The 26,504-nt window shown below is 41.5% G+C and overlaps 1 protein-coding gene across 1 annotated transcript in view; it reads left to right on the forward strand.

Moving 5' to 3' along the window:
* Positions 1-26,504, forward strand: part of LOC139382027 (collagen alpha-1(XXI) chain-like) — a 62,579-nt gene that overhangs the window by 10,732 nt on the left and 25,343 nt on the right. Inside the window, exons 5-8 of the mRNA XM_071125957.1 lie at positions 4,819-4,992; positions 5,548-5,625; positions 18,811-18,900; positions 19,944-20,006. Coding sequence (XP_070982058.1) covers positions 4,819-4,992; positions 5,548-5,625; positions 18,811-18,900; positions 19,944-20,006 — 405 coding nt within the window. The remainder of the gene's footprint in view (positions 1-4,818; positions 4,993-5,547; positions 5,626-18,810; positions 18,901-19,943; positions 20,007-26,504) is intronic.

The raw sequence follows: 26,504 nt of genomic DNA on the forward strand, positions 1-26,504 counted from the left end.
TGAGTACAAATTTGAAATTTTTAGTTCCAACTGCCGTGTCTTTGTGAGACGCAGAGTAGGTAAACAGATGATCTCCGCATGTGTGGTTCCCACGTAAAGCATGGAGGAGGAGGTGTGATGGTGTGGGGGTGCTTTGCTGGTGACATTGTCAGTGATTTATTTAGAATTCAATGTACACTTTACCAGCATAGCTACCACAGCATTCTGCAGCAATACGCCATCCCATCTGGTTTGCACTTAGTGGGAATATAATTTGTTTTTCCAACAGGACAATGACCCAAAACACACCTCCAGGCTGTGTAAGGGCTATTTGACCAAGATGGAGAGAGATGGAGTGCTGCATCAGATGACCTGGCCTCCACAATCACCCGACCTCACTCCAATTGAGATGGTTATGGATGAGATGGACCGCAGAGAGAAGGAAAAGCAGCCAACAAGTGCTCAGCATATGTGGGAAGTCCTTCAAGACAGTTGGAAAAGCATTCCTCATGAAGCTGGTTGAGAGAATGCCAAGAGTGTGCACAGCTGTCATCATGCAAAAGATGGTTACTTTGAAGAATGTCAAATATATTTTGATTTGTTTAACACTTTTTGGGTTACTACATGATTCCATATGTGTTATTTCATAGGTTTGATGTTGTCACTATTATTCAACAATGTAGAAAATAGTAGAAATAAAGAAAAACCCTTGAATGAGTAGGTGTGTCCAAAACTTTGACTGGTGCTGTATATAAAAAAAACCAAGCAATATTGTTAATCAATATTGTTAATCAACCAGGTTGTCTCAGAAATAATTATATTATAATACTAGCCTTGCGTTGTTTTTTTAATTTATTAATACCAAAACTGTTTTCTAGGTGTGTCCAAACTTTTGACTGGTACTGTAAATAAATGTGGGCCACAAAAAAAGGCAGTGTAGAACACCATTGCCCATTATGCATTGCTCTAATAACTTTCAAAAGAAGTTTGCCCACCAAAAATGTATTTTGCTGTGAATGAAGTCGCACGAAAGTGTGTATTTTACTTCGAATTAAGTTGCACAAAAATGTGTCTTTTCCCAAGAATGAAAACAAAAATGCACAAAATCTGCTGAAATAGTTTTTGTACATTTTTGCACGAATTGTGCTGCCTGAGCTGAGTGTCTTGGATTCCTTCAATTTTAACCTTAGTGATTTTAACATAAAAGAAAACTGAAGTACTAAAGCTGAGGCTTTTCTGCGCTCTGTGTCTTTGTTACATGTGAAGTTCTTTATTCTTTGTTTCTTCAATGTTCTTTCTATCAATGTTTTGTGATTGCACAACAATAATTCAAATATCCATTGCACTCAATAGTTGGCAAGTTGTTAGATTTTCCTAGTCCTTGTTAACCTTTGTACAGTGGTGTAGTGGAGAAGTGGGTATACTCACATTTTCCTATAGTTTTTTATGAGTTTCCCTATTCTTTTTTCAGGTTTTCACTCTCAAAATAAAATATAAAACAAGAAAAGATGTGGATGTCCTAAGTCCACAACAATGCTAAAACCACACCAGGAGACTATTTTTGAGTAAAAATAATATACAAAAATATAGATTCCTTTTAATTCAATTGCGCACCTAGCAAGAGACCATTTGGCTATTTGTGGTTCTGTACTGTACATCGTAGGCCTACAGTGATTGAGTTTGCAAGATTTGTACAAATCATCTTGATATCATTCTACCAGGTAGGCCTACTTGGTAGTCAACATTTGATTGGGAAGGTTTTTTGGGAAAGCCTTTAGAAATGTTCAATCAAACAAAGATTCAACAAAGACTTTCAGACAACTTTTTCCATACCTAATTTTGCCCATTGTTTCCTTAGCATTTACTGGTAGATATTATAAGTTGAAATGTCTTTCCTACATTACCGGCTACCAATGTCGTTAAGTTCTGTGAACTGCTCCATGTGTCTTGATGTATATGAGCTGAGAGGTATTGCTGCCTGATATTCTGCTGGAACTAGCTATGCGTATGGGGCAGATGTGAATGTATTTCACATGCTTTGCAGTTGTGTTGGCTACTTTGTGCATGATTTCTTTATTGTACTAGGGTGAATAAGGAATGAGTATAAATCTTTTTGCATTTAGTCTTCTGTAACCTCTCAACATCTATCCAACATATTAGCCCAACACATGATACCGTTTCAAAATCCTCAAGATGTTTCCTAATCTCTCTCTCTCACACACACACACACACACACACATGTTGATATCTAATTCACAGGAGGGATGACACACCCATTTGTGTACACATATTTTCAGTTCGCATTTGGTAGACTGGGACAGCAGGTTAGATAAACTGGGACACCATTATAGCCTAATTGCACCTCAATGACAATTAAATTAAATTGTGTGTGATTAGCAATCATCTGAGAATTTCAGCAATGTATCATGTGTTTGGCAGTTGGGGTCGGTGCCGTTTAAAATGAGGGAGGACAATCATTTTTTTCTATGAGCATAGCTTTATTTATATTGCAGCATATTGGATGAATGTCATTCATATTACATTCACCCAGCTCTTTGTAACATCGATAGGTTTAGGCTACTACCCATCATGAGGTTGCTACAACCAATCCTATGGATGAAAGTTTACAACATTGGTGCACAGGTGTAGAGAAAATGTCAAATAATCAGACAGTGACACATTCAATACCACCTCACACACTCTTGCCTGCATCTAGCTGATCTAGGGTGTAATCATTAGTAAGTTGCAAACAACAGTTTCTATTGGACAAATTCATGTACGTTTATCCCCGTTTAGTTCCGTTTGCTGCCATTTTAGATTTTCTTTTCAACAGAATCGGCAGAATGAATACACCCCTGATCACACGCAAACACAGTTCACTTTCATAACAGCCACATACAAACAGCATGAATTTATTTTCATTGTATGATTGCTTCTAGCATCTATGTGATCTCCTCCTCTCACATTTTCCATTTGCTTATGGACTTCAGTGCACAACACATCAGCTGTCTGTGACCAGGTCAAAAAACTTTTCCAAGCCAAAACTTCATATCATAACAGCTAGAGCTGTTGCCAGAAAATAGAATTTTTATTTCTCTACCAATTTGTTTTAGAGAATTTGGCAGTATGTCCAACCGGACCTCACAACCGCAGACTACGTGTATAGCGTCTTGTGGGTGAGCGGTTTGCTGTTGTCAACGTTGTGAACAGAGTGCTCTATGGAGGCGATGGGGTTATGGTATGGGCAGGCATAAGCTACGGACAATGAACAGAATTGCATTTTTTCGATGGCAATTTGAATGCACAGAGATACCGTGACTAGATCCTGAAACCCATTGTCGAACCAGTCATCCGCCTCCATCACCTCATATTTTCGGCATGACAATGCACAGCCACATGTTGCAAGGATCTGTACACAATTCCTGGAAGTTAAAAAGTCCCAGTTCCTCCAAGGCCTGCAACTTACCAGACATGTCACAAATTGAGCACGTCTGGGATGCTCTAGATCGACGTGTACGACAGTGTATTCCAGTTCCCGGCAGTATCCATCAACTTCGCACAGCCATTGAAGAGGAATTGGACAATATTCCACAGGCCACAATCAATGGCCTGATCAACTCTATGCGAAGGAGATGTGTCGCACTCCATGAGGCAAATTATGGTCAATGACTGGTTTTCTGATCTATGCCCATACCTTTTTTTAAGGTATCTGTGGCCAACAGATGCATATCTGTATTTTCAATCATGTGAAATCCATAGATTAGCAGCTAACAAAACTATTTCAATTGACTGATTTCCTTATATGTAACTCAGTCAAATCTTTGAAATTGTTCCATGTTGCGTTTATATTTTTGTTCAGTATATTTAGTATAGTTTTTACATAAAAAGCATAACTTTTTTAATGTTTCACTATTTATATTTTTTATGAAACTCACTGAGGAGGATTCTCCCCTTTTTCCTCTGAGGAGCCTCCACTGGTGTTCGGCTAATATGTTGGATAGATGTCTGAAGAGGTTACAGAAGATGGAAATGCACACAGTCCCGCTTTTTCTGAATTCACTCAAATAACAATACTAATAACAGGATATAGTACTACAAGAACAAGAGCCCTGCCTAACCTAAGTACAGGGGATCCCTCCCTAATGTAGACTGGATCTCTTTCCTCCATTGCAAAAGCCTATAAGACTGTCCCGCTTTAGCTATTCCATGCTGTCCTAATTTAGCTAGCTATGGTTGGTAAAGCAGGACATCAACAAAAATGACTGAATTCCAAAATGTAAACATAATATTGACAACTTTTTAAAATGTATTTTGATGCACCAGTATATAGAATGCACATTTACATCACAATTTGTCACAGTGCATTATTTATGTCAGTTTTATAACCTTAACATCAAAACAGAAAAAAAGTTATGTCACTGATCTTACCGTGTGCTTCACTGGTGTGAGCTTCCTGTTTGAAGCTTGCTCTGCCCCCCTCTATGATGTCACACAAATTAAGTGATGTGATTTTGTTAATGCGGTTTCTCTGCAAGGGAACAGTAGTTTAGATTGTCTCTTGTCTGACCAATAAATAAACGGTTCAGGATTAAGCCGTCACAGTTTATATGATGTCCCATTCTTTCTGAATTCATCCTACATAATTGATACAGAGTAGGCCTATAATACTATAATATTCTGATACGCATCAGTGGGGATTAATATGTAAGAAGTGAGTAAGCCTATACCTCAAGCCCACTGAAAGAAAGTGGGTATACGGCGTATAATTGTGTATAGCCCCCACTACACCTCTGTCTTTGTATACATAATAATTCCTTATCCTCTTTTTTGGTCAAATAGAAACTATTTGATGAGACTTGGCACCAGTTTAGGCTACTGGTCACTGAGCAAGATGTTATCCTGTATGTTGATGACCTGGAAATTGAAACCCTGCCGTTGGAACCTCCTGTTGGTATCTTCATTAATGGGAAGACCCAGATCGGAAAGTATGTCAGCAAAGAGACAACTGTACCAGTAAGTTTATCAAGAGACAACATTTTTACAACCTGCATTTGTGCCTCTTTGAGCAAGACAACTGTTTTTATTGGATCACATTTGAACCTCTACTGGTCTAACTGTTTAACAGTAGGATTTCAAGAGTCAAGGGTCTGCATTGTCCTTTGAAACATACTGACCTTAGATTAGACAATCTTGGCATGAAGATCCTCTCTGTCCTCTACGTCTTATTTAGTCTTTATTTGGCCATGTTGATAATTGGTGTGCCAAACATGCTAACCTGCAATCAATCATAATGGTGTTGTGTTTTAATTGGTTTGACATGATCTATTTTACAGTATTCAAACTACTTTTTTTTTTTAAGCAAATTTGAGACGTGCAACCAGAATGTATCTGGATTTGTTTTTAAACCCATAAAACTATCACAAATATAATGAAGTTGTCACTTAAGTCTAAAGAAATAACATCCCGGTACAGTGACGATACAGACTTATGACTCATTAATCATTAGAAAACGGTTAGGGATGAATTGCTTTTTTCCCCAGACTCATGGACGATTCCTATCTTTAACAGTTTGAAATCATGAAACTCAGAATCTACTGTGACCCCGAGCAGAACAACCGTGAGACCGCCTGTGAAATACCAGGAGTTGTGAGTATAAACACCTGTTTGGATCTGTGCTTGTAGTAAATGTGCCACATTAAAACCAAGCTCTATTTTTTAAGGGATCTCATATTTTCTTTATCTGTTCTTGATCACAATGCACCACTATATGCCACCATGACTTAGTATCAGAAAATCCAATCCTACGATCCGTAGCGTGTCCAGGGGGTGGCCACTTAGTCCCCCCCCCCCCCCAAGACTCATCAATCTCACTGGAGAAAGCATCCGAGCGAGCGAAACACCGCCCCTCTGTCTTAATGTGTAGCCCATGTATCTGATGCTGTCTGGCCGAAAACCGTATGAAATCAACACGGATAGATAGGAATGAGAAATCATTTTATACTTTTGTTTCTTTTTTATTGTTTATTTTTTATCCATGAATATATGCCACTTTGTAGTCTGAACGTCATTAAACTTATGGTGTTTGTAATAGATGTCCATTTCCATTCAAATGGTGGGTGCCCAGTGCACTGTTAGGAGTAGATGATGGTGTGCATGTAACCTACTTAACCTACCTTTTGAATCATGACTGGTTGTGTTCATCATGACACATTTAAAGGTAATAGATTTTTACAGTTAAATTACATCTTCACTATAAAGCCCATAACACATTTTCGACCTTTGTGGGTCCGTTAAAAAAATAGAGACCCCTCTGAAAGTAACGCTATAATTCGCACTCTGGATGCCAATTACAAGTGAATTTACTCCTGTATGCTAATACCCTTACATAGAATCTGACTTTGAACGCAAACACTGTAACAAAACGTTGGAATTGATTAACAGGGAATTGTACCAAACCTAAGCTGAAGCATTTCACGCGTTGAACCATCATAAAAATATATTGAAAAAAAATCCACCTTGCATCGATTAAGTTCAGCATTTTATGGCCCCTCTAAACTGGGTCTGTGCCCCACCTTGGCCACCCCATTCAAAATGACCTGGACATGCCATGGCCTATGATGTTATTTTGAAATCTGATGACATTTAGTCAAAACGTTACTTTCTTATTTTTCCTTTTCAGTTGTGCATTGAAGCATATGGTACCAGGAATACAATTAGCCATTATATAACCATTGTTTAATAGATTATTACATGTATCGCTTGTGATTTGCTTCATCCTGCTTCTACTGTGGTGGAGCGCCTTTACCTCTGCTTACCTCATGCATATTGCTCTCATTGTTATTTTACCGTCGGACGGCAACCTCTCCCTGGCAGAGTCTGTAATACCTACATTCAAGTTTCAAGCAGATCACCATAGTCCCTGTGCCCAAGAAAGAGAAGGTAACCTGCCTAAATGACTACCGCCCCATAGCACTCACGTCGGTAGCCATGAAGTGCTTTAAAAGGCTGGTCATGGTTCACATCAACACCATCATCTTGGAAATACTAGACCCACTCATATTCGAATACCGCCCCAACAGATCCACAGATGACGCAATCTCAATCGGACTCCACACTGCCCTTTCCCACCTGGACAAAAGGAACACCTATGTGAGAATGCTGGTCATTGACTACAGCTCAGCGTTCAATACCATAGTGCCCACAAAATTCATCACTAAGCTAAGGACCCTGAAACTAAACACCTCCCTTTGCAACTGGATACTGGACTTCCTGATGGGCCACCCCCAGCTGGTAAGGCTAGGCAACAATCCTCCATACGTGGGCCCCTCAGTGGTGAGTGCTTAGTCCCCTCCTGTACTCCCTGTTCCCCCATGGCTGCGTGGCCAAGCATGACTCCAACACCATCATTAAGTTTGCTGATGACACAACGGTGGTAGGCCTGATCACCGATAACGATGAGACAGCCTATTTTGGGTATTTGGTATTTTATTAGGGAGGAGGTCAGAGACCTGGCAGTGTATGTGGTGCCAGGACAACAACTTCTCCCTCAACGTGGGCAACGCAAAGGAGATAATCGTGGACTACAGGAAAAGGAGGGCCGAACACGCCCCCATTTACATTGACGGGGCTGTAGTGGAGTGGGTTGAGAGTTTCAAGTCCCTTGGTGTCCACATCACCAACAAACTATCATGGTCCAAACACAACAAGAAAATCTTGAAGAGGGCATGACAACACATTTTCTCCCTCAGGAGAAATCACTGGAGCCAAGCTTCCTGCCACCCAGGACCTATATACTAGGTGATGTAAGAGGAAGGCCCAAAAAATGGTCATAGACTGTTCTCTCTGCTACCGCACGGCAAGCGTTACTGGAGTGCCAAGTCTAGGTCCAAAAGGCTCCTTAACAGCTTCTACCCCCAAGCCATAAAACTGCTGAACAATTAATCAAATGGCCACCCCCCCTTTGTTTTTACACTGCTGCTACTCGTTGTGTATTATCTATGCATAGTCACTATACCTCTACCTACATGTACAAATTACCTTGACTAACCAGTACCCCCGCACCTTGACTTGGTACCGGTATCCCCTGTATATAGCCTCATTATTGTTATTTTATTCCGTTACTTTACTCTTTTTTTACTTTAGTTTATTTAGTAAATATTTTCTTAACTCTATTTTCTTAAAACTGCATTGTTGGTTAAGGGCTTGTAAGCATTTCACAGTAAGGTCTACTACACCTGTTGTATTCGGTGCATGTGACAAATAACATTTTATTTATTCTGTTTGTGAAGCAGTGGCCAAATGCTCCACTGGCTTGGCTATTTATTTCACTACTAATCCACAATGCCAGACCATTGTTTTGCATCTGTGTTTCTGGATTTCAGTTTGGGAGCAACAAAGAGAGAGAGCGACGCACTGAAAATACACCTCCGCATGCCAACATATCTCTCTCTCTCTCTCTCTCTCTCTTTCTGTCACTCCCGGCATGACTTGCAATGCTTAATTAACCTTCAATTCAACCTGTGTTATTGTCTTAATGGATTGGTCTTTTATGGTGAGATTACAGGTTGCCAGGTGCTTCAATTACATAATCTCGCTCCTTTTATTTCCAGGATGGAGAGGTATGTATTTTGGCTGATGGCTTTGCTTTATTACAAAGAAACCCCTAGTTTCGTTTTCATCACTAGAGGTAAGACTTATTTTATTGCATGGTCTTTTGCAACAACACTTTACCTTAAGTTACCCATATACCTATGTAACTACACAGGAATAACTGTAGTTATAACATTGTAACATGTAGTGACAAAGTAACTGCTTTGTAATCACATAGTATTAGCGTTTAGGCACACTTTACATTAGGTTGCACATACCTGTAGTTACCCTGAAATCCATAAAATTCCATGTAAGTGAGTCTAAGCTAATATTCTTCACTTATTTGAATTAATTAAAGTGCTGTGTTTGAATACCCATAGTAACATACTGTATTCTACATACTTAATGAGTATACACTACATACAATGTAATATTAGTTCACTTTAGTATACTGTAAACAAATGCTATCCTTTCAGTTGAGCATACTAGCGCTACGCCTGTCTACCGGAAGTTGATTATGTTGCTATGCAACCTCTTTCTAGCTTGTTAGCATAACAAATTACTAGCTAGACATGTTTGTGTTTGAAAATTCTATCTGGAGAGCCAGAGTGCGTGCTGGGAATTCTTAAATTCAGAGCGTTGTCAAATTGTCCATTCCTAACTTCTGAGTGTTTCCCCTCTCTGAGCATTCAGAGCGCACACTGGCTGAGGAGTAGGGTTGTTCTGACCATCACAACAGCACTGCAGTCAAGCACACAAGCTAACTGGCTAGCTACTTCCAGACACAAATGAGAAAACACCTCCCTCTAACCATTTTACTCACCATAGCAGAGCTGGTAAGACTGTTTTTATGTTATCCAGAGTGTTGGTGACTGTAACTGTGCTGCTGGCAACAATTTCATTAGCTTTTTTGCTGACGTTTACTGACACCGGCCATATAAACAGGTGTTGAGTGTTCGTAAATGAGTTATTCTGCGCACTGGCACACTGAGACGAGAGAGTGCTCTGTAATCGGAGTTGATAGCCAGAGCTAATTTCTGTCCATTGAGAACGCACGACGACTATACCGCCTAGCTAAGACTGACGTGAATAATTAAGTCAATAAACTTTGGGTAGTTACTTAGATAGCATATAGTTAATATACTGGCAAGTTCGATGTATTAGTAGCCAACTAACGAGGTAGCTAGCTAACATTGCCGGTAGTACCTACTGATGTAATGATATGCTATGCGGTTCGTAAGGATAGCGTAGCCAACACATTGTCAGCCAACATAACGTGTAGCGTAAGTAATTTAAAAAGTCATTACTTTATTACATTGCTCAACATTTTCTTAACATTTGTCGTAATTATTTAAAACAATTAATTTGTATCCGCTCTCGTCGGACTTCAGCTACATATTTCTTCCGCCATTTCCTTCAAATCTGAAAACGTTGTGAAGCCCTGCCCATTTCTTGAAGAATTACATTATGGGCCCTAAAAGTACGGAAACAGTGTCCACTGCGTGTATACTTTGTATTTTGGCAAATGTACGGTAGTACGACATCCAGGAACTTTTAGCATACTAACTCTATCCATACTATGACCAATAAGAATACTACATACTGTACTCAATTTACGTCACAAAAAGTATGGTTAGTGCGGTTAGTATGAGTATTCAAACACAGCTGTTACGAATCCCTTTTGGCCCGACAGTCTAGGGGGGATGGTAGTGAGACCCGTAACATAACTCATGTAAATTATAATTGTGACAAAGTAAGTGTGAACGAAATAACCACGACAACCGAAATAATACCGTCAAACTCAGGGTTTATTTATAAACACACGGTAATGGGGGGAGCAGGAAAAGGGGCTGAGCTGGACCCAAGGAAAGAAACAATAAGTATTCAAAACACCCCTAAGCTAGACTAGCCTATTTCAACAACAGCTAACTAACTAACCAAAAATACAGTGGGTGGTCCGCCCAGTTCTAACTAGTGTATTTAACAAAGTTCACCTACGGGTAGTGTATGCCCATGGGCGACTTGTCTTGGTTTCCCCCTTTTCCCACCAGCAACAAACAAACACCATAACCAAAACAATACTCACAGGAGATGACAAAGTGATTTGGAGGTGCTCAAACAAAAGAAGAGGTTAAGACGCAAAGAGAGAGATCTACATACATGGCATTTACAAAGAGATTGAGCTACTGAAATCTATAAAGAACAGAGATCTACCAACATGGCATTACAAAGAGATTGAGCTCTAGAGCAAACAAATGATGGGGTTTTTAAACCATGGGGAAGGAACTGTGATAGGGTAGGAAACAGGAGGAGGTGTGTATTCTGATTGATGGGTTGATTGTTAACTGATTGGGGAGTGATGATTTTCACCTGTGAGGGGAGACGGAGAGAAAAGAAACACACACAGGATACACACACACAGGATAATGGTATCCGTAACACTCCCACCCTTAAAAGAGCAACCCTAGGGGGGATTGCGATCACAGTATTAATGAATACTCACAACAACAAAGTAACAACCTTGCAAAACATACAAAAATTATTACACACGAGACAAAGCATCCGCAAACACATTATCAGAACCCTTTTTGTGGCGGATCTCCAAATTATAATTTTGTACAATCAGCGCCCAACGCATAAGGCGCTGGTTCTGGTTGTACATTCGGTGGAGAAAAACTAAGGGGTTATGGTCAGTATACACAATCACTGGTAGGGCACTGGAACCAATGTATACTTCGAAGTATTGCAGAGCCAACAACAAAGCAAGAGCTTCTTGTTCTATTGTCGCATAGTTTGTTTGACATTTATTAAATTTACGGGAAAAATAACAAACAGGATGATCTACTCCACTCTTGTCCTGCTGCAGTAGAACAGCACCAGCACCTCTGGCACTAGCATCTACCTCAAGCTTGAACGGTTGTTCAAAATCCGGAGCAGCAAGTACAGGGGTACTACATAAGAGTGCTTTCGCAGATTCAAAAGCGCTCTTACAATCAGGGGACCACACAAATGGTCTAGCCGGACTAAGCAAATCAGTCAGTGGAGCAACTACCGCAGAGACATTTTTACAGAAGCTACGGTAGTAGCCAACCATCCCTAAAAAGCGGCGTAGCTCTCGTCTAGTGGTAGGTGCAGGGAATGCAGTTATAGCCAAGACCTTGGCATCAACAGGGCGCACCTGTCCATGGCCAACCTCTTTACCGAGATAGGTAACAGTAGCCTTCCCAAACTCGCACTTTGCCAAGTTCAGGGTTAGAGAAGCAGCTGCCAACCGTTCACATACTACCCTTAGCAAGTCAACATGATCTGACCACTCAGACGAATAAATCACTAGGTCATCAAGGTATGCACTACAATTAGGAACGCCAGCTAATACGGAGTTAACCAGTCGTTGGAAAGTGGCTGGTGCATTTCGCATCCCAAAAGCCATGACTGAGTACTGTAGGAAGTTGTCTGGGGTCACAAAGGCAGAAATCTCTGAAGCACGTGAAGTTAACGAAACCTGCCAGTAACCTTTTAAGAGGTCCAACTTAGTTACATACTTAGCAGCACCAATAGTATCGATACAGTCATCCAGTCTGGGTAACGGGAACGAATCTGGCATTGTGACAGAATTTACCTTTCGATAATCCGTACATAACCTGGACGTACCATCAGGTTTAGGAACCAGAATGCAAGGAGAACTCCAAGGGCTTGAACTTGGCTTAGCCAGGTCATTCTCCAACAAATATTTCACCTCATCCCTCATTATCTTCCTCTTGGAAGCGTTGATACGATATGGGTGTTGCTTGATAGGTGTAGCATTTCCAACATTAATGTCATGTTCCAACACATTTGTGCGAGTAGGAACATCATTAAAGAGACATGGAAAACTGTGTAGTAGCCTCACAATATCATTAGCCTGTCCATCCGTTAAATGAACCAGACCTGACTGGATAGACAGCAGCATTTCTGAGTTGGGCAATCTAACACACTGCTGCTGAGTATTGCGCAACTCCAAGCCATCAACATCATCAATTTGACAGTCCACTATCATCACAGTAGTAGCAGAGGAGACAGCAGTACCTTCCTCTGTTTTTGAACTATCTAACTGTGTGATGGGTCGGGTGTGGTATGCTTTCAACATGTTAATGTGACACACACGAGATTGGCGTTTTCTATCAGGAGTTTGAAGCACATAGTCAGTTTCACTTATTTTCTTTTCAATTAAATAAGGACCAGAGAAACGAGCTGACAGTGAAGATCCTGGAACAGGTAATAACACCAGTACTTGGTCACCTGGCTGCAGTGGACGAGAAACAGCCTCTTTATCATAGTGTCTTTTCATGCTCCTCTGTGAGGAAGACAGAGCTTCCTTTGCAAGAGCACAAGCTTGGTGTAGGCGCTCACGAAAGCGACTAACATAGTCCAACACATTCTCATCTCTGGTACACAACTCTTGGGACAAGAACTGTTCTTTAAGGACTTTCATTGGTCCTCTTACTGTGTGACCAAACACTAGTTCAGCCGGGCTGAAACCTAGGGACTCCTGCACAGTTTCACGAGCAGCAAACAAAACTAGAGGAACTCCCTCATCCCAATCTTTCTCAGATTCCAAACAATATTTACGTAGCATAGACTTCAGTGTCTGATGCCATCTTTCAAGCGCACCCTGAGACTCTGGGTGATAGGCGCTTGATACACGGTGCGTAATTGATAAGGATTTCAACACCTGCTTGAAGAGCTTGGATAGGAAATTGGTACCTTGATCGCTTTGTACCACCTTAGGTAACCCGAATGTCGTGAAGAATTTTATTAAGGCTTTACTCACTATCGGAGCTGTAATCCTTCTCAGAGGAATAGCCTCGGGGTATCTTGTAGCCATACACATTATTGTTAACAAAAACTGGTTACCCGATTTTGTCTTCGGTAACGGTCCGACACAATCAACCACCACATGCTCAAATGGTTCACCTATGACAGGTATGGGACAAAGAGGAGCGGGAGGAATAACCTGATTTGGTTTTCCTGTTATCTGACATGTGTGGCATGTCCGACAGAACTGAGCCACATCTTGTTTTAAACCCGGCCAAAAGAAATGTCGAAGGATCCGATCATACGTCTTTGTAATTCCTAAATGACCAGACCACTGGTGATCATGAGCAAGGGATAACACATTTTGTCGAAAGGCTGTAGGAATCACTATTTGGTAAACAGCATTCCAATCTCCACCCGCGTCAACATGGGATTTCCATTTACGCATGAGGAGATTACCATCAATGAAGTAAGCCACGTTCTTCTTCTTCACATCTTCCAATGAGACAACACTAGTAAAACATTTAGCAAGTTTGTTGTCAACCTTTTGGTTAGCAATCAGCTGCTCACGAGTGACTGGTAACTGTATTGCATCAGCAATAAGTTCAACGTTCTTTAATTCTTTCCTGAGCTGTTTGTCAGAGGTGATCAACTTCTCAGAGGTATCACACAATCCATCCTCTTGATCATCCTCTTTGAACAGAACAGTGTTCAACAAATCTATCACGTCACCCTCTTGTAGTGCCCGAGCACGAGTGACAGCACAAGCGGGGAACACATGTGGATAACTCTGTGCCAACTCATTCGAGAGAGAGTGGTCACTTTTATCCAATACTTCCAATACGGGTACTACCTTCCCTCCGGCAATATCGTTACCCATTATAAAGGTCACACCTTTCACTGGCAACATAGGACGTACCCCCACTCTGAACATTCCACTGATTAACTCAGAGTGTACTTTCACAAAGTGCAATGGCACGGGGACAAAACCCATTTCAATACCCTGCACTAACACACTGGAACCACAGTATGTATCGTCAGATAAGGGCAACACATCAGACAATATAAACGACTGCGCCGCACCAGTATCTCTAAGGATTTTAACCGGACGCTGAGACGCTTCGTCATTCGTTAGGGACACAAACCCCTCGAAAATGAATGGTTCATAACTGCGGTCGGGGACTGAGACTTTCAAACTGCAGTTACCCTGAGGCACCTGTTTTGTTGCAGACCTCACAACCGTACGAATTAGACCAACACCTGTTGGTGGCTTGGCACGAAGAGGCATCCCTTGTTTGCGTTTAAGCAGGAAGCAATCATTAATCATATGTCCCACTTTATGACAATAGAAACAGGAACGCTCATTCTTCTGGCGTGCTTGATATACTACTGCTGGCCGACTAGGGCTAAAGGTAGGAAACTCAGTGGTTCTACTCTCAGTTTGAGCCAAAAACACACTCTTGTGCGTCAACACAAACTCGTCTGCCAACACAGACGCTTCTGCCAGGGAGGATACTTTCTGTTCGTTTAGGTAAACTACAATGCGTTCGGGTAAGCAATTTTTAAACTCTTCCAACAAGATTAACTCCCGGAGAGAGTTGAAATCAGTTACCTTACTAGCAGCATGCCATTTATCAAACAGATTTCCCTTGTCTCTAGCAAATTCCACATAAGTCTTACTAGAAGACTTTCTATGAGACCTAAATCTCTGTCGGTATGCCTCAGGCACAAGCTCATAGGCACGAAGAACAGTAGCTTTGACTACTTCATAATTCAAACTGTCCTCTAGAGGTAGCGCTGACAAAATCTCTTGGGCTTTACCAGTTAATTTACACTGAAGTAATAGGCACCATACCTCTTCAGGCCACTTCAATGCTACGGCTATACGCTCAAATACACAAAAATAGGAGTCAACCTCTGACTCTCTGAACAAAGGTACTAAGGCAATCTGCCTACTAATGTCAAACGTGTTTGAGGACACAGCTGGTGAGGACGACTCACTAACAGTGACAGCAGGAACGAAGGCTAGCCTCGCTGTCTCTGCCTCCAGTTCCATCTGGCGCATTTTAAACGTCATCTGCCTCTGTTCTCGTTCTCGTTCTTTTTCTGCCTCAATTTTACACATCTCCAAATCTAAATGCCGCTGTTCTTTTTCTGCCTCAATTTTACCCATCTCCAAATCTAAATGCCGCTGTTCTCGTTCTTTTTCTGCCTCTATTTTACACATCTCCAACTGGAGAGTCTCTCGCCTAATTTGGGCTCTCTCTTCCACCTCTAGTTGGAACTGTGCTAAACGGACATCCCTCCTGGCATCACCGTTTGACAGTGGGGAGAGTGGTTCAAAATGGGACAATGTGGCTGGTGTTTTAGCCTCGCCCTCATTATCAGACACCAATGGGCTTACAGGAGCAGCAACATCCCCTATAGGGGTAGTATGCTCAGGCAGCGGTAACACAAGCACTTGCTCTTCCAACAATACATTTAACACCAGCTTTTTAACCTCCGACTTAACTACATTCTGTGGAATCGATACTGAATAATGGTCAGCCAAGGTCATTAAATCAACTCTACGACATTTGTCAAAAACCTCCCACGAAGGGTTATCCAAAAAGGACTTCACATCAAAAGTAGCCATCTTACACTACTTCACAAGAGCCAACGAAAATAGCAAACACTAATGCTACTTCAGCTATAACGTTCAACACTGAACTATACCACTATCAACAATCTACATGAGCGGCATGGGTGTCAGTAAAGACAGATTCCGGATGAGGCTCCACTTATGTTACGAATCCCTTTTGGCCCGACAGTCTAGGGGGGATGGTAGTGAGACCCGTAACATAACTCATGTAAATTATAATTGTGACAAAGTAAGTGTGAACGAAATAACCACGACAACCGAAATAATACCGTCAAACTCAGGGTTTATTTATAAACACACGGTAATGGGGGGAGCAGGAAAAGGGGCTGAGCTGGACCCAAGGAAAGAAACAATAAGTATTCAAAACACCCCTAAGCTAGACTAGCCTATTTCAACAACAGCTAACTAACTAACCAAAAATACAGTGGGTGGTCCGCCCAGTTCTAACTAGTGTATTTAACAAAGTTCACCTACGGGTAGTGTATGCCCATGGGCGACTTGTCTTGGTTTCCCCCTTTTCCCACCAGCAACAAACAAACACCATAACCAAAACAATACTCACAGGAGATGACAAAGTGATTTGGAGGTGCTCAAACAAAAGAAGAGGTTAAGACGCAAAGAGAGAGATCTACATACATGGCATTTACAAAGAGATTGAGCTACTGAAATCTATAAAGAACAGAGATCTACCAACATGGCATTACAAGGAGATTGAGCTCTAGAGCAAACAAATGATGGGGTTTTTAAACCATGGGGAAGGAACTGTGATAGGGTAGGAAACAGGAGGAGGTGTGTATTCTGATTGATGGGTTGATTGTTAACTGATTGGGGAGTGATGATTTTCACCTGTGAGGGGAGACGGAGAGAAAAGAAACACACACAGGATACACACACACACAGGATAATGGTATCCGTAACAACAGCTAAGGTGTGTTTGTTTCTTGCTATAAACGTGTTATATAGCCCCTTGTCTCTAGAACTACAGTTGAAGTCGGAAATGTACATGCACTTAGGTTGGAGTCATTAAAACTTGTTTGTCAACCACTCCACAAATTTCTTGTTAACAAACTACAGTTTTGCCAAGTCAGTTAGGACATCTACTTTGTGCTTGACACAAGTAATTTTCCCAACAATTGTTTACAGACAGATTATTTCACTTATATTCACTGTATCACAATTTTCCTGTGGGTCATAAGATTACATACACTAAGTTGACTGTGCCTTTAAACAGCTTGGAAAATTCCAGAAAATGATGTCATGGCTTTAGAAGCTTCTGATAGGCTAATTGACATCATTTGAGTCAATTGGAGGTGTACCTGTGGATGTATTTCAAGGCCTACCTTCAAACACAGTGCCTCTTTGCTTGTCATCATGGGAAAGTCAAAAGAAATCAGCCAAGACCTCAGAAAAACAATTGTAGACCTCCACAAGTCTGGTTCATCTTTTGGAGCAATTTCCAAACGCCTGAAGGTACCACATTCATCTGTACAAACAATAGTACGCAAGTATAGACACCATGGGACCACGCAGCAAAAGTGCAAATCAATCCCAGAACAACAGCAAAATAACTTGTGAAGATGCTGGAGGCAACAGGCACAGGCAACAGGCAACAGATGCTGGAGGCAACAGTATCTATATCCACAGTAAAACAAGTCCTATATTGACCCAAACTGAAAGGCCGCTCAGCAAGGAAGAAGCCACTGCTCCAAAACCGCCATAAAAAAAGCCTACGGTTTGCAACTGCACATGGGGACAAAGATTGAAGAAATGTACTCTGGTCTGATGAAACAAAAATAGAACTGTTTGGCCATAATGACCATCATTATGTTTGGAGGAAAAAGGGGGATGCTTGCAAGCAGAAGAACACCATCCCAACTGTGAAGTACGGGGTGGCAGCATCATGTTGTGGGAGTGCTTTGCTGCAGGAGGGACTGGTGCACTTCACAAAATAGATGGCATCATGAGGGAGGAAAATTATGTGGATATATTGAAGCAACATCTCAAGACATCAGTCAGGAAGTTAAAGCTTGGTCGCAAATGGGTCTTCCAAATGGACAATGACCCCAAGCATACTTCCAAAGTTGTGGAAAATGGCTTAAGGACAACAAGGTCAAGGAATTGGAGTGGTCATCACAAAGCCCTGACCACATCCTATAGAACATTTGTGGGCAGAACTGAAAAAGCGTGTGAGAGCCAGGAGGCCAACAAACTTGATTCAGTTACACCAGCTCTGTCAGGAGGAATGGGCCAAAATTCACCCAACTTATTGTGGGAAGCTGGTGGAAGGCTATCTGAAATGTTTGATCCAAGTTAAACAATTTAAAAGCAATGCTACCAAATACTTATTGATTGTATGTAAACTTCTGACCCACTGGGAATGTGATGAAAGAAATAAAAGCTGAAATAAATCATTCTCTCTACTATTATTCTGACATTCCACATTCTTAAAATAAAGTGGTGATCCTAACTGACCTAAAACAGGGAATTTTTACTAAGATTAAATGTCAGGAATTGTGAAAAGCTGAGTTTAAATGTATTTGGCTAAGGTGTATGTAAACTTCCAACTTCAACTGAACGTTTACTAAGTTATTTTGTTGGTAGTGTCTGCTGTGTCAATACTTCTGGGCTGCTGAAAGCTAAATGATAAGGCTGCTGCTAAGAGACATGAACTGAACGCACTCTCTTGGCTTCTGTTGTCTGAGAGTGTCTGTTAGCAGGAAATCAGATAAATAATTGATTAATAGTATAGCTTAGTGAAAGCTATGTAATGTGTGATTAGTGAATGATGTGTTTCTTGTTTTTTCCAGTGTGCAAACGGCCCTGGTGATATAGACGTGGACCCCACTCCAGAACCCTGTACCTGTCCTCCCGGACCCCCTGGCCTTCCAGGCATTAAGGTCAGTCAGAAGGCTTACACCCCGAGACTTGCCAATTTCTAAATCCAGTGTCAATTCCTTCCATCCGGAACATGCTGCTGTGCAAATCAAATACACTTCTGAAAGCATTCCGCATTTGAACAGTTTTGTAACTAAATGTGTTATCTCCCCGCAACTTGCATGAGCAATTTGTCCAACACCATGTAAGTACAGCCAAGTAGAAAGATAAGGTTGAATCAGATGTGGCTGTCTGCCTACAGTACATCAAGGTGACAGCAATGCATGTGATTGGGTTGTGGTTGGGAGATGTTATCAATAACACATGCCCCACTGTCCTACGTCCTTATTGATTGAAATAATAGGACTAGTTCCAGACTGTTTGGCAAGAGAATGACACGTTGACAAAAAGTAGAAACAGACTGGCTTCTAGGCTAAATTACATTTACTGAAATGGGCCACAAAATAAAATGCTCTGTGACCCATTTCATTGTTCACAGAGCATGTGCCAAATAATTATAAGATGTTAAAACTAACACTAAAGCTTTGAAGTAGCGTACCTTTAAGCAATATTACCATAGCAACTCGTCCCTTTATTCTATAAGAGTGTACAAGGTTTAAGACATGTTTGTGTTTATAAGGGCATGGTCATGCATGGGTGCAAATCCTGTTTTTCAACAGGAAAAGATTGCTCAACAAGGATTTGATGGTAGATCCAAAATGCTACATGCATGGCTGGCTCACAGATGGACATTTTGGGCTGATATATTAACAGGAATTGTAATAAATGGCATCTTGAATAAAGTAAAGTTAAACCTATCCTGCTGAGACATGCACTTGGAAAGATGTGTTTTACTGATAGTCAGTAAAGCCGTGACATAACATTTTCCAGGAAAGGTCAAAACCATTACTGTTTGATGCTCCTCACAAAGAACATGTTTTAAAACAATTTGCAGCATGCAATCGAAAAACGGTTTCTGAGTAGTTCAACGGTTTCATGAGTGGTGCACTTGCATTGTTTTAAGGTCCAAATGGTCCAGTCAATAAGCTGCTGTTTTCTCTTTCAGGGGGAAGCAGGAACAATGGGAAGGCCCGGTCAAGCTGGTCCTGCTGGTGCTGATGGTAAGCTTGTGAGTACTCCATCATTTTATATTCAAACATCCACTCACTCAACACTCATCAGAATCCAACACTTTGGAGAAAATCAATGTATCAATAATGGGTGCACTGCTATATGGGACATTGTTGAATGGGTATTCAAATCAGTCAGATGCCAATAGGAGCTCTTGAATATCAAGATAATTCAGTTGTAACGGTTAAAGGGCACACCTGGAGAGATGCACAGTACATAGCTGTGCTAATGGCACCCTTTCTCCAATAGGATTTGCCTGTCAAGGATTCCAGGGCATTTCCACGTTTTTAAAATGAAAGGAAAAGTGGTTTATACTATATCAAATCAAACTTTATTTGCCACATGCGCCGAATACAACAAGTGTAGACTTTACTGTGAAATGCTTACTTACAAGCCCTTAGCCCTTAGCCCTTAACCAACAGTGCAGTTCAAGAAGAAGAAAATATTTAGGCTAAAATAAAAAGTAATAATAAAAAAGTAACACAATAAGAATAGCAATAATGAGGCTATATACAGGGGGCACCGGTACAGAGTCAGTGTGCGGGGATACAGGCTAGTTGAGGTAATCTGTACATGTAGGTGGGGGCAAAGTGACTATGCATAGGTAGCAAACAAACAGTGAGTAGCAGCAGTGTTCAAGATGGGGGGGGGGGGTTGTCAATGTAAATTGTCCGGTGGCGATTTTTATGAATTGTTCAGCAGTCTAATGGCTTGGGAGTAGAAGCTGTTGAGGAGCCTTTTGGTCCTAGACTTGGCGCTCCGGTACCGCTTTCTGTGCGGTAGCAGAGAAAAGAGTCTATAACTTGGGTGACTGGAGTCTCTGACAATTTTATGGGCTTTCCTCTGACACCGCCTATTATATAGGTCCTGAACAGCAGGAAGCTTGGCCACAGTGATGTACTGGGCTGTTTGCGCTACCGTCTGTAGTACCTTACGGTCAGATGCCGAGCAGTTGCCATACCAGGCAACATACCATGCAACCGGTCAGGATGCTCTCGATGGTGCAGCTGTAGAACCTTTTGAGGATCTGGGGGCCCATGCCAAATCTTTTCAGTCTCCTGAGGGGAAAAGGTTTTGTCATGCCCTCTTCACGACTGTTTTGGTATGTTTGGACCATGATAGTTCGTTGGTGATGTGGACACCAAGGAACTTGAAACTCTCGACCCGCTCCACTACAGCCCCGTCGATGTTAATGGGGGCCTGTAGGGCCCGCCTTTTCCTGTAGTCCACGATCAGCTCCTTTGTCTTGCTCACGTTGCTCACGCAGTCGTGGGTGAACAGGGAATACAGGAGGGGACTAAGTACACACCCCTGATGGGCCCCCTGATGGGCCCCAGTGTTAAGGATCAGCGTGCCAGACGTGTTGTTGCCTACTCTTACCAGCTGGTAGTGGCCCATCAGGAAGTCCAGGATCCAGTGTTTAGTGTTTAGTCCCAGAGTCCTTAGCTTAATGATGAACTTCATGACCACTATGGTGTTGAACGCTGCGCTGTAGTCGATGAACAGCATTCTCACATAGGTGTTCCTTTTTTCTAGGTGAGAATGGGCGGTGTGGAGTGCGATTAAGATTGTGTCATCTGTGGATCTGTTGGTGCGGTATGCGAATTGGAGTGGGTCTAGGGTGTCCGGGATGATGCTGTTGATATGAGCCAGCCTTTCAAAGCACTTCATGGCTACCGACGTGAGTGCCACGGGGCAGTAATCATTTAGCCAGGTTACCTTCGCTTCCTTGGGCACAGGGACTATGGTGGTCTGCTTGAAACTTGTAGGTATTACAGACTCGGTCAGGGAGAGTTGAAAATGTCAGTAAAGACACTTGACAGTTGGTCCGTGCATGCTTTGTGTACTGGTAATCCAAGTCCTGGTAATCCATCTGGCCCAGCGGTTTTGTGAATGTTGACCTGTTTAAAGGTCAACATTCACAGAACAGCTGGTGCTCTCATGCATGCTTCAGTGTTGCTTGCCTCGAAGCGAGCATAAAAAGCATTTAGCTCGTCTGGTAGGCTCGCGTCACTGGACAGCTCGCGTCTGGGTTTCTCTTTGTAGTCCGTAATAGTTTTCAAGCCCTGCCACATCCGACGAGCGTCAGAGTCAGTGTAATAGGATTCAATCTTAATCCTGTATTGACGCTTTGCTTGTTTCATGGTTCGGGATTTCTTATAAGCATCCAGATTAGTTTCCCGCTCCTTGAAAGCGACAGATCTAGCCTATAGCTCGATGCGGATGTTGCCTGTAGTCCATGGCTTCTGGTTGAGATATGTACGTACAGTCGAAGGGGGGTGTGGGGTCGAAGTCATCGATGCACTTTTTGATGAAGCCGATGACTGAGGTGGTGTATTCCTCAATGCCATTGGATGAATCCCGGAACATATTCCAGTCTGTGCTAACAAAACAGTCCTGTAGTGTAGCATCCGCGTCATCTGACCACTTCCTGCTTTAGTTTATGCTTGTAAGCAGGAATCAGGAGGATAGAATTGTGGTCCGATTAACCAAATGGATGGCGGGGAAGAGCTTTGTATGCATCTTTGTTTGTGGAGTAAAGGTGGTCTAGCATTTTTTTCCCCCTGGTTGCACGTGACATGCTGGTAAAAATTAGGTAAAACGTATTTAAGGTTGCCTGCATTAAAGTCCTCCACCCTTCAGAGATTTTTGCAATTCGTTCCAGTCATGGGCAGCAGAGAACTGGAAGGAAAGACGACCAAAGGAGGAATTGGCTTTGGGGGTGACCAGTGAGATATACCTGCTGGAGCACGTGCTACGAGTGGGTGCTGCTATGGTGGGCTTTACCTAGCAGAGACTTGTAGATAACCTGTAGCCAGTGGGTTTGGCGACGAGTATGAAGCGAGGGCCAACCAACTAGAGCGTACAGGTCGCAATGGTGGGTAGTGTATGGGGCTTTGGTGACAAAACAGATGGCACTGTGATAGACTGCATCCAGTTTGTTGAGTAGAGTGTTGGAGGCTATTTTATAGATGACATCACTGAAGTCGAGGATTGGTAGGATGGTCAGTTTTACGAGGGTATGTTTGGCAGCATGAGTGAAGGATGCTTTGTTGCGATATAGGAAGCTGATTCTAGATTTAATTTTGGATTGGAGATGCTTAATGTGAGTCTGAGATTGAAAGTTGAAAGTCACTGATGTCTTCAGTAAAACCATTCTACTGCCAATGTTTGTTTATGGAGATTGCATGGCTCTGTGCTCGATTGTATATACAGTTGAAGTCGGAAATGTACATACACCTTAGCCAAATACATTTAAACTCCGTTTTTCACAATTCCTGACATTTAATCCTAGTAAACATTCCCTGTTTTAGGTCAGTTAGGATCACCACTTTATTTTAAGAATGTAAAATTTCCAGTTTACATACACTCAATTAGTATTTGGTAGCATTGCCTTTAAATTGTTTAACTTGGGTAAAATGTATCGGGTAGCCTTCCACAAGCTTCCCACAACAAGTTGGGTGAATTTTGGCCCATTCCTCCTGACAGAGCTGGTGTAACTGAGTCAGTATTGTAGGCCTCCTTGCTCGCACATGCTTTTTCAGTTCTGCCCACACATTTTCTATGGGATTGAGGTCAGCGCTTTGTAATGGCCACTCCAATAATTTGACTGTTGTCCTTAAGCGGTTTTGCCACAACTTTGGAAGTACGCTTGGGGTCATTGTCCATTTGGAAGACCCTTTAGCGACCAAGCTTTAACTTCCTGACTGATGTCTTGAGATGTTGCTTCAATATATCCACATACTTTTCCTCCCTCATGATGCCATCTATTTTGTGAAGTGCACCAGTCCCTCCTGCAGCAAAGCACTCCCACAACATGATGCTGCCACCCCGTGCTTCACGGTTGGGATGGTGTTCTTTGGCTTGCAAGCATCCCCCTTTTTCCTCCAAACATAATGATGGTCATTATGGCCAAACAGTTCTATTTTTGTTTCATCAGACCAGAGGACATTTCTCCAAAAAGTACGATCTTTGTCCCCATGTGCAGTTGCAAACCGTAGTCTGCCTTTTCTATGGCGGTTTTGGAGCAGTGGCTTCTTCCTTGCTGAGCGGCCTTTCAGGTTATGTTGATATAGGACTTGTTTTACTGTGGATATAGATACTTTTGTACTTGTTTCCTCCAGCATCTTCACAAGGTCCTTTGCTGTTGTTCTGGGATTGATTTGCACTTTCGCACCAAAGTACATTCATCTCTAGAAGACAGAACACATCTCCAATTCACTCAAATTATGTCAATTAGCCTATCAGAAGCTTCTAAAGCCATGACATAATTTTCTGGATTTTTCCAAACTGTTTAAAGGCACAGTCACTTAGTCTATGTAAACTTCTGACCCACTGGAATTGTGATACAGTGAATTATAAGTGAAATAATTTGTCTGCAAACAATTGTTGGAAAAATGACTTGTGTCACGCAAGAAGTAGATGTCCTAACCGACTTGCCAAACCTATTGTTTGTTAACAAGAAGTTTGTGGAGTGGTTGAAAAACGAGTTTTAATGACTCCAACCTAAGTGTATGTAAACTTCCGACTTCAACTGTACCACTCCCCCTTGGGCCTTATTTCTTCAGTAAAGTACAGTACTTGGCAAGAGCACTTGGCTAACTCTAAAGGCTGTTGCTTCCTACTGGGAGGCAGGAGAAACTTTGTTACTCCTACTGGTGTGATAACTGGGCTCATGAGGAGAGCCAGATGGAAACCATTCATATATCATTATTTGCAGGAAAGCTTTGTGTTTTAAATAATAGGTCCAGATCTACATTATCTAGAATAGATCGTAGTCAAATGTAAGTAATCATTGCTGCCAGTTTTTTTTAACATGCAGTATATCTGCAGAGACTGAGAGTAGACTTTGATATAGTGGTCTGGTTGCCACTGAAGATATTGAAACATATTGGGTCTTCACCTGATTATATGTTAAGTGGCCTTTAGTCTGAATATAATGATTATGAAACAGACCATGAAGATAGTCATTGAAGCAAGTCCTCCCTGAGATGCTCTGTAATATCAAACAGAAAGAAAAAGAGAAGAATGTGTCATTTAATTTGTGAAGGTGAATGTCGCTCTGACATTCACTCTGACAGTGTCTAGGTTAATGATAAAGTGCCTACATATCTTCGCTCTATGTTGGTGCGTGGTTTCTTTGTGTTGCAGCGGAATTGTCTTACTGGAATTAATTGAATAAACCACTTAGAGTGTGTTGAGATTGCTAGCTATGATGGAAACATGATGAAGACCTTGAGGGGAATATTACATTTGTATGAATGAAGCAAATGTTTTAGGGGAATGCATGGTCATTGTTTCCATGAAAGAATACAGTATATCGTACCTTGCAGGGGAACCGTCACTGTGACAGGATAAATCTTGTAACTTGATTTAGAAGGTGTTTGTGCGTTAGCAGTCAGATTTCATTGAAACTGTTGAGCATGAAAGGTAACAGTCTCTGCGTGAATACTCACATAATAACTTTGAAATTCAGTAACAGAAAACATGAGTGGCACTTTTTCTGATATTACTTGTTTGCTTGTACCAGCTCTATTACTATCACACTGAACTTGTGGGGCTGGTTACCCGGACACAGATTTAGCCTAGTCCTGGACTAAAAAGCAAGCTCAGTGGAGAATCTCCATTGAAAGTCATTTTTAGGTTAGGACTAGGCTTGATCTGTGTCCGGGAAACCGCCCTGTAATCTTTCAGTATTGTTTGCCCAAGTGGCATATGAATTCAATTTTTGAATATCATCATTATTCAAGGTCAAGTTGTGTTCTTTTCTGCCTAAACTATATCATGGATAAAAGACCTATTGTTTCAGTCATTTTCATGACTTCAATTTGTTCATTGTTTTCTGTCAATGAACTATGTATCAACTCGCTGTTCGGATGACATTTTGAAGTCATATATTTTCATTGCTTTTTCCATTAGAGGCTTTGATATACTGTAAATTGGTCTGTGTGGGGTGTTCAACTTGCACTCAATACTGATCTCTACTGATGACTGAGGTCATGAGAAGTGTAGACCAGTTTACAGTACAATATGTTCTTTGTGAACATACTGTGGCCTTTGAATACTGGCAGTGCATTGTTGAAGCAAATCTTCCTCCAAAAGTGCAATAAAGTGATGAGAGAGTGTCTTTCACAAGTGTTTTGTGAAGTCATCACTTGTAATCAGAGGAAAAATATCAGTTTATTTCAAATTCTACACTATGTAACAATGAAACCCGTACATGTCATCCTACCACTGAAGTTAGGGCAGATGTTACATTTGAGGTTATTCCAAAACATGGGGGCTGTTTTATTGCATATGTTAACGTCCTTAGCAACTAAGAATCTTTGAGTTCAGTAAACATCGTTTAGTGTTTTGAGTCATTAAATAGAATTGAGCAATTATGTAGAGAATAAATTATCTTATTCGGACAACCCTAACATATTCCTCAATGAATTTGTCGGCACAATTACTGTACATTAAATAAACAAATGGTGCCCACTTGCAGGGTAATCAA

This window comes from Oncorhynchus clarkii, chromosome 23, assembly GCF_045791955.1.
Source record: "Oncorhynchus clarkii lewisi isolate Uvic-CL-2024 chromosome 23, UVic_Ocla_1.0, whole genome shotgun sequence".
NCBI classification, from domain to species: domain Eukaryota; kingdom Metazoa; phylum Chordata; class Actinopteri; order Salmoniformes; family Salmonidae; genus Oncorhynchus; species Oncorhynchus clarkii.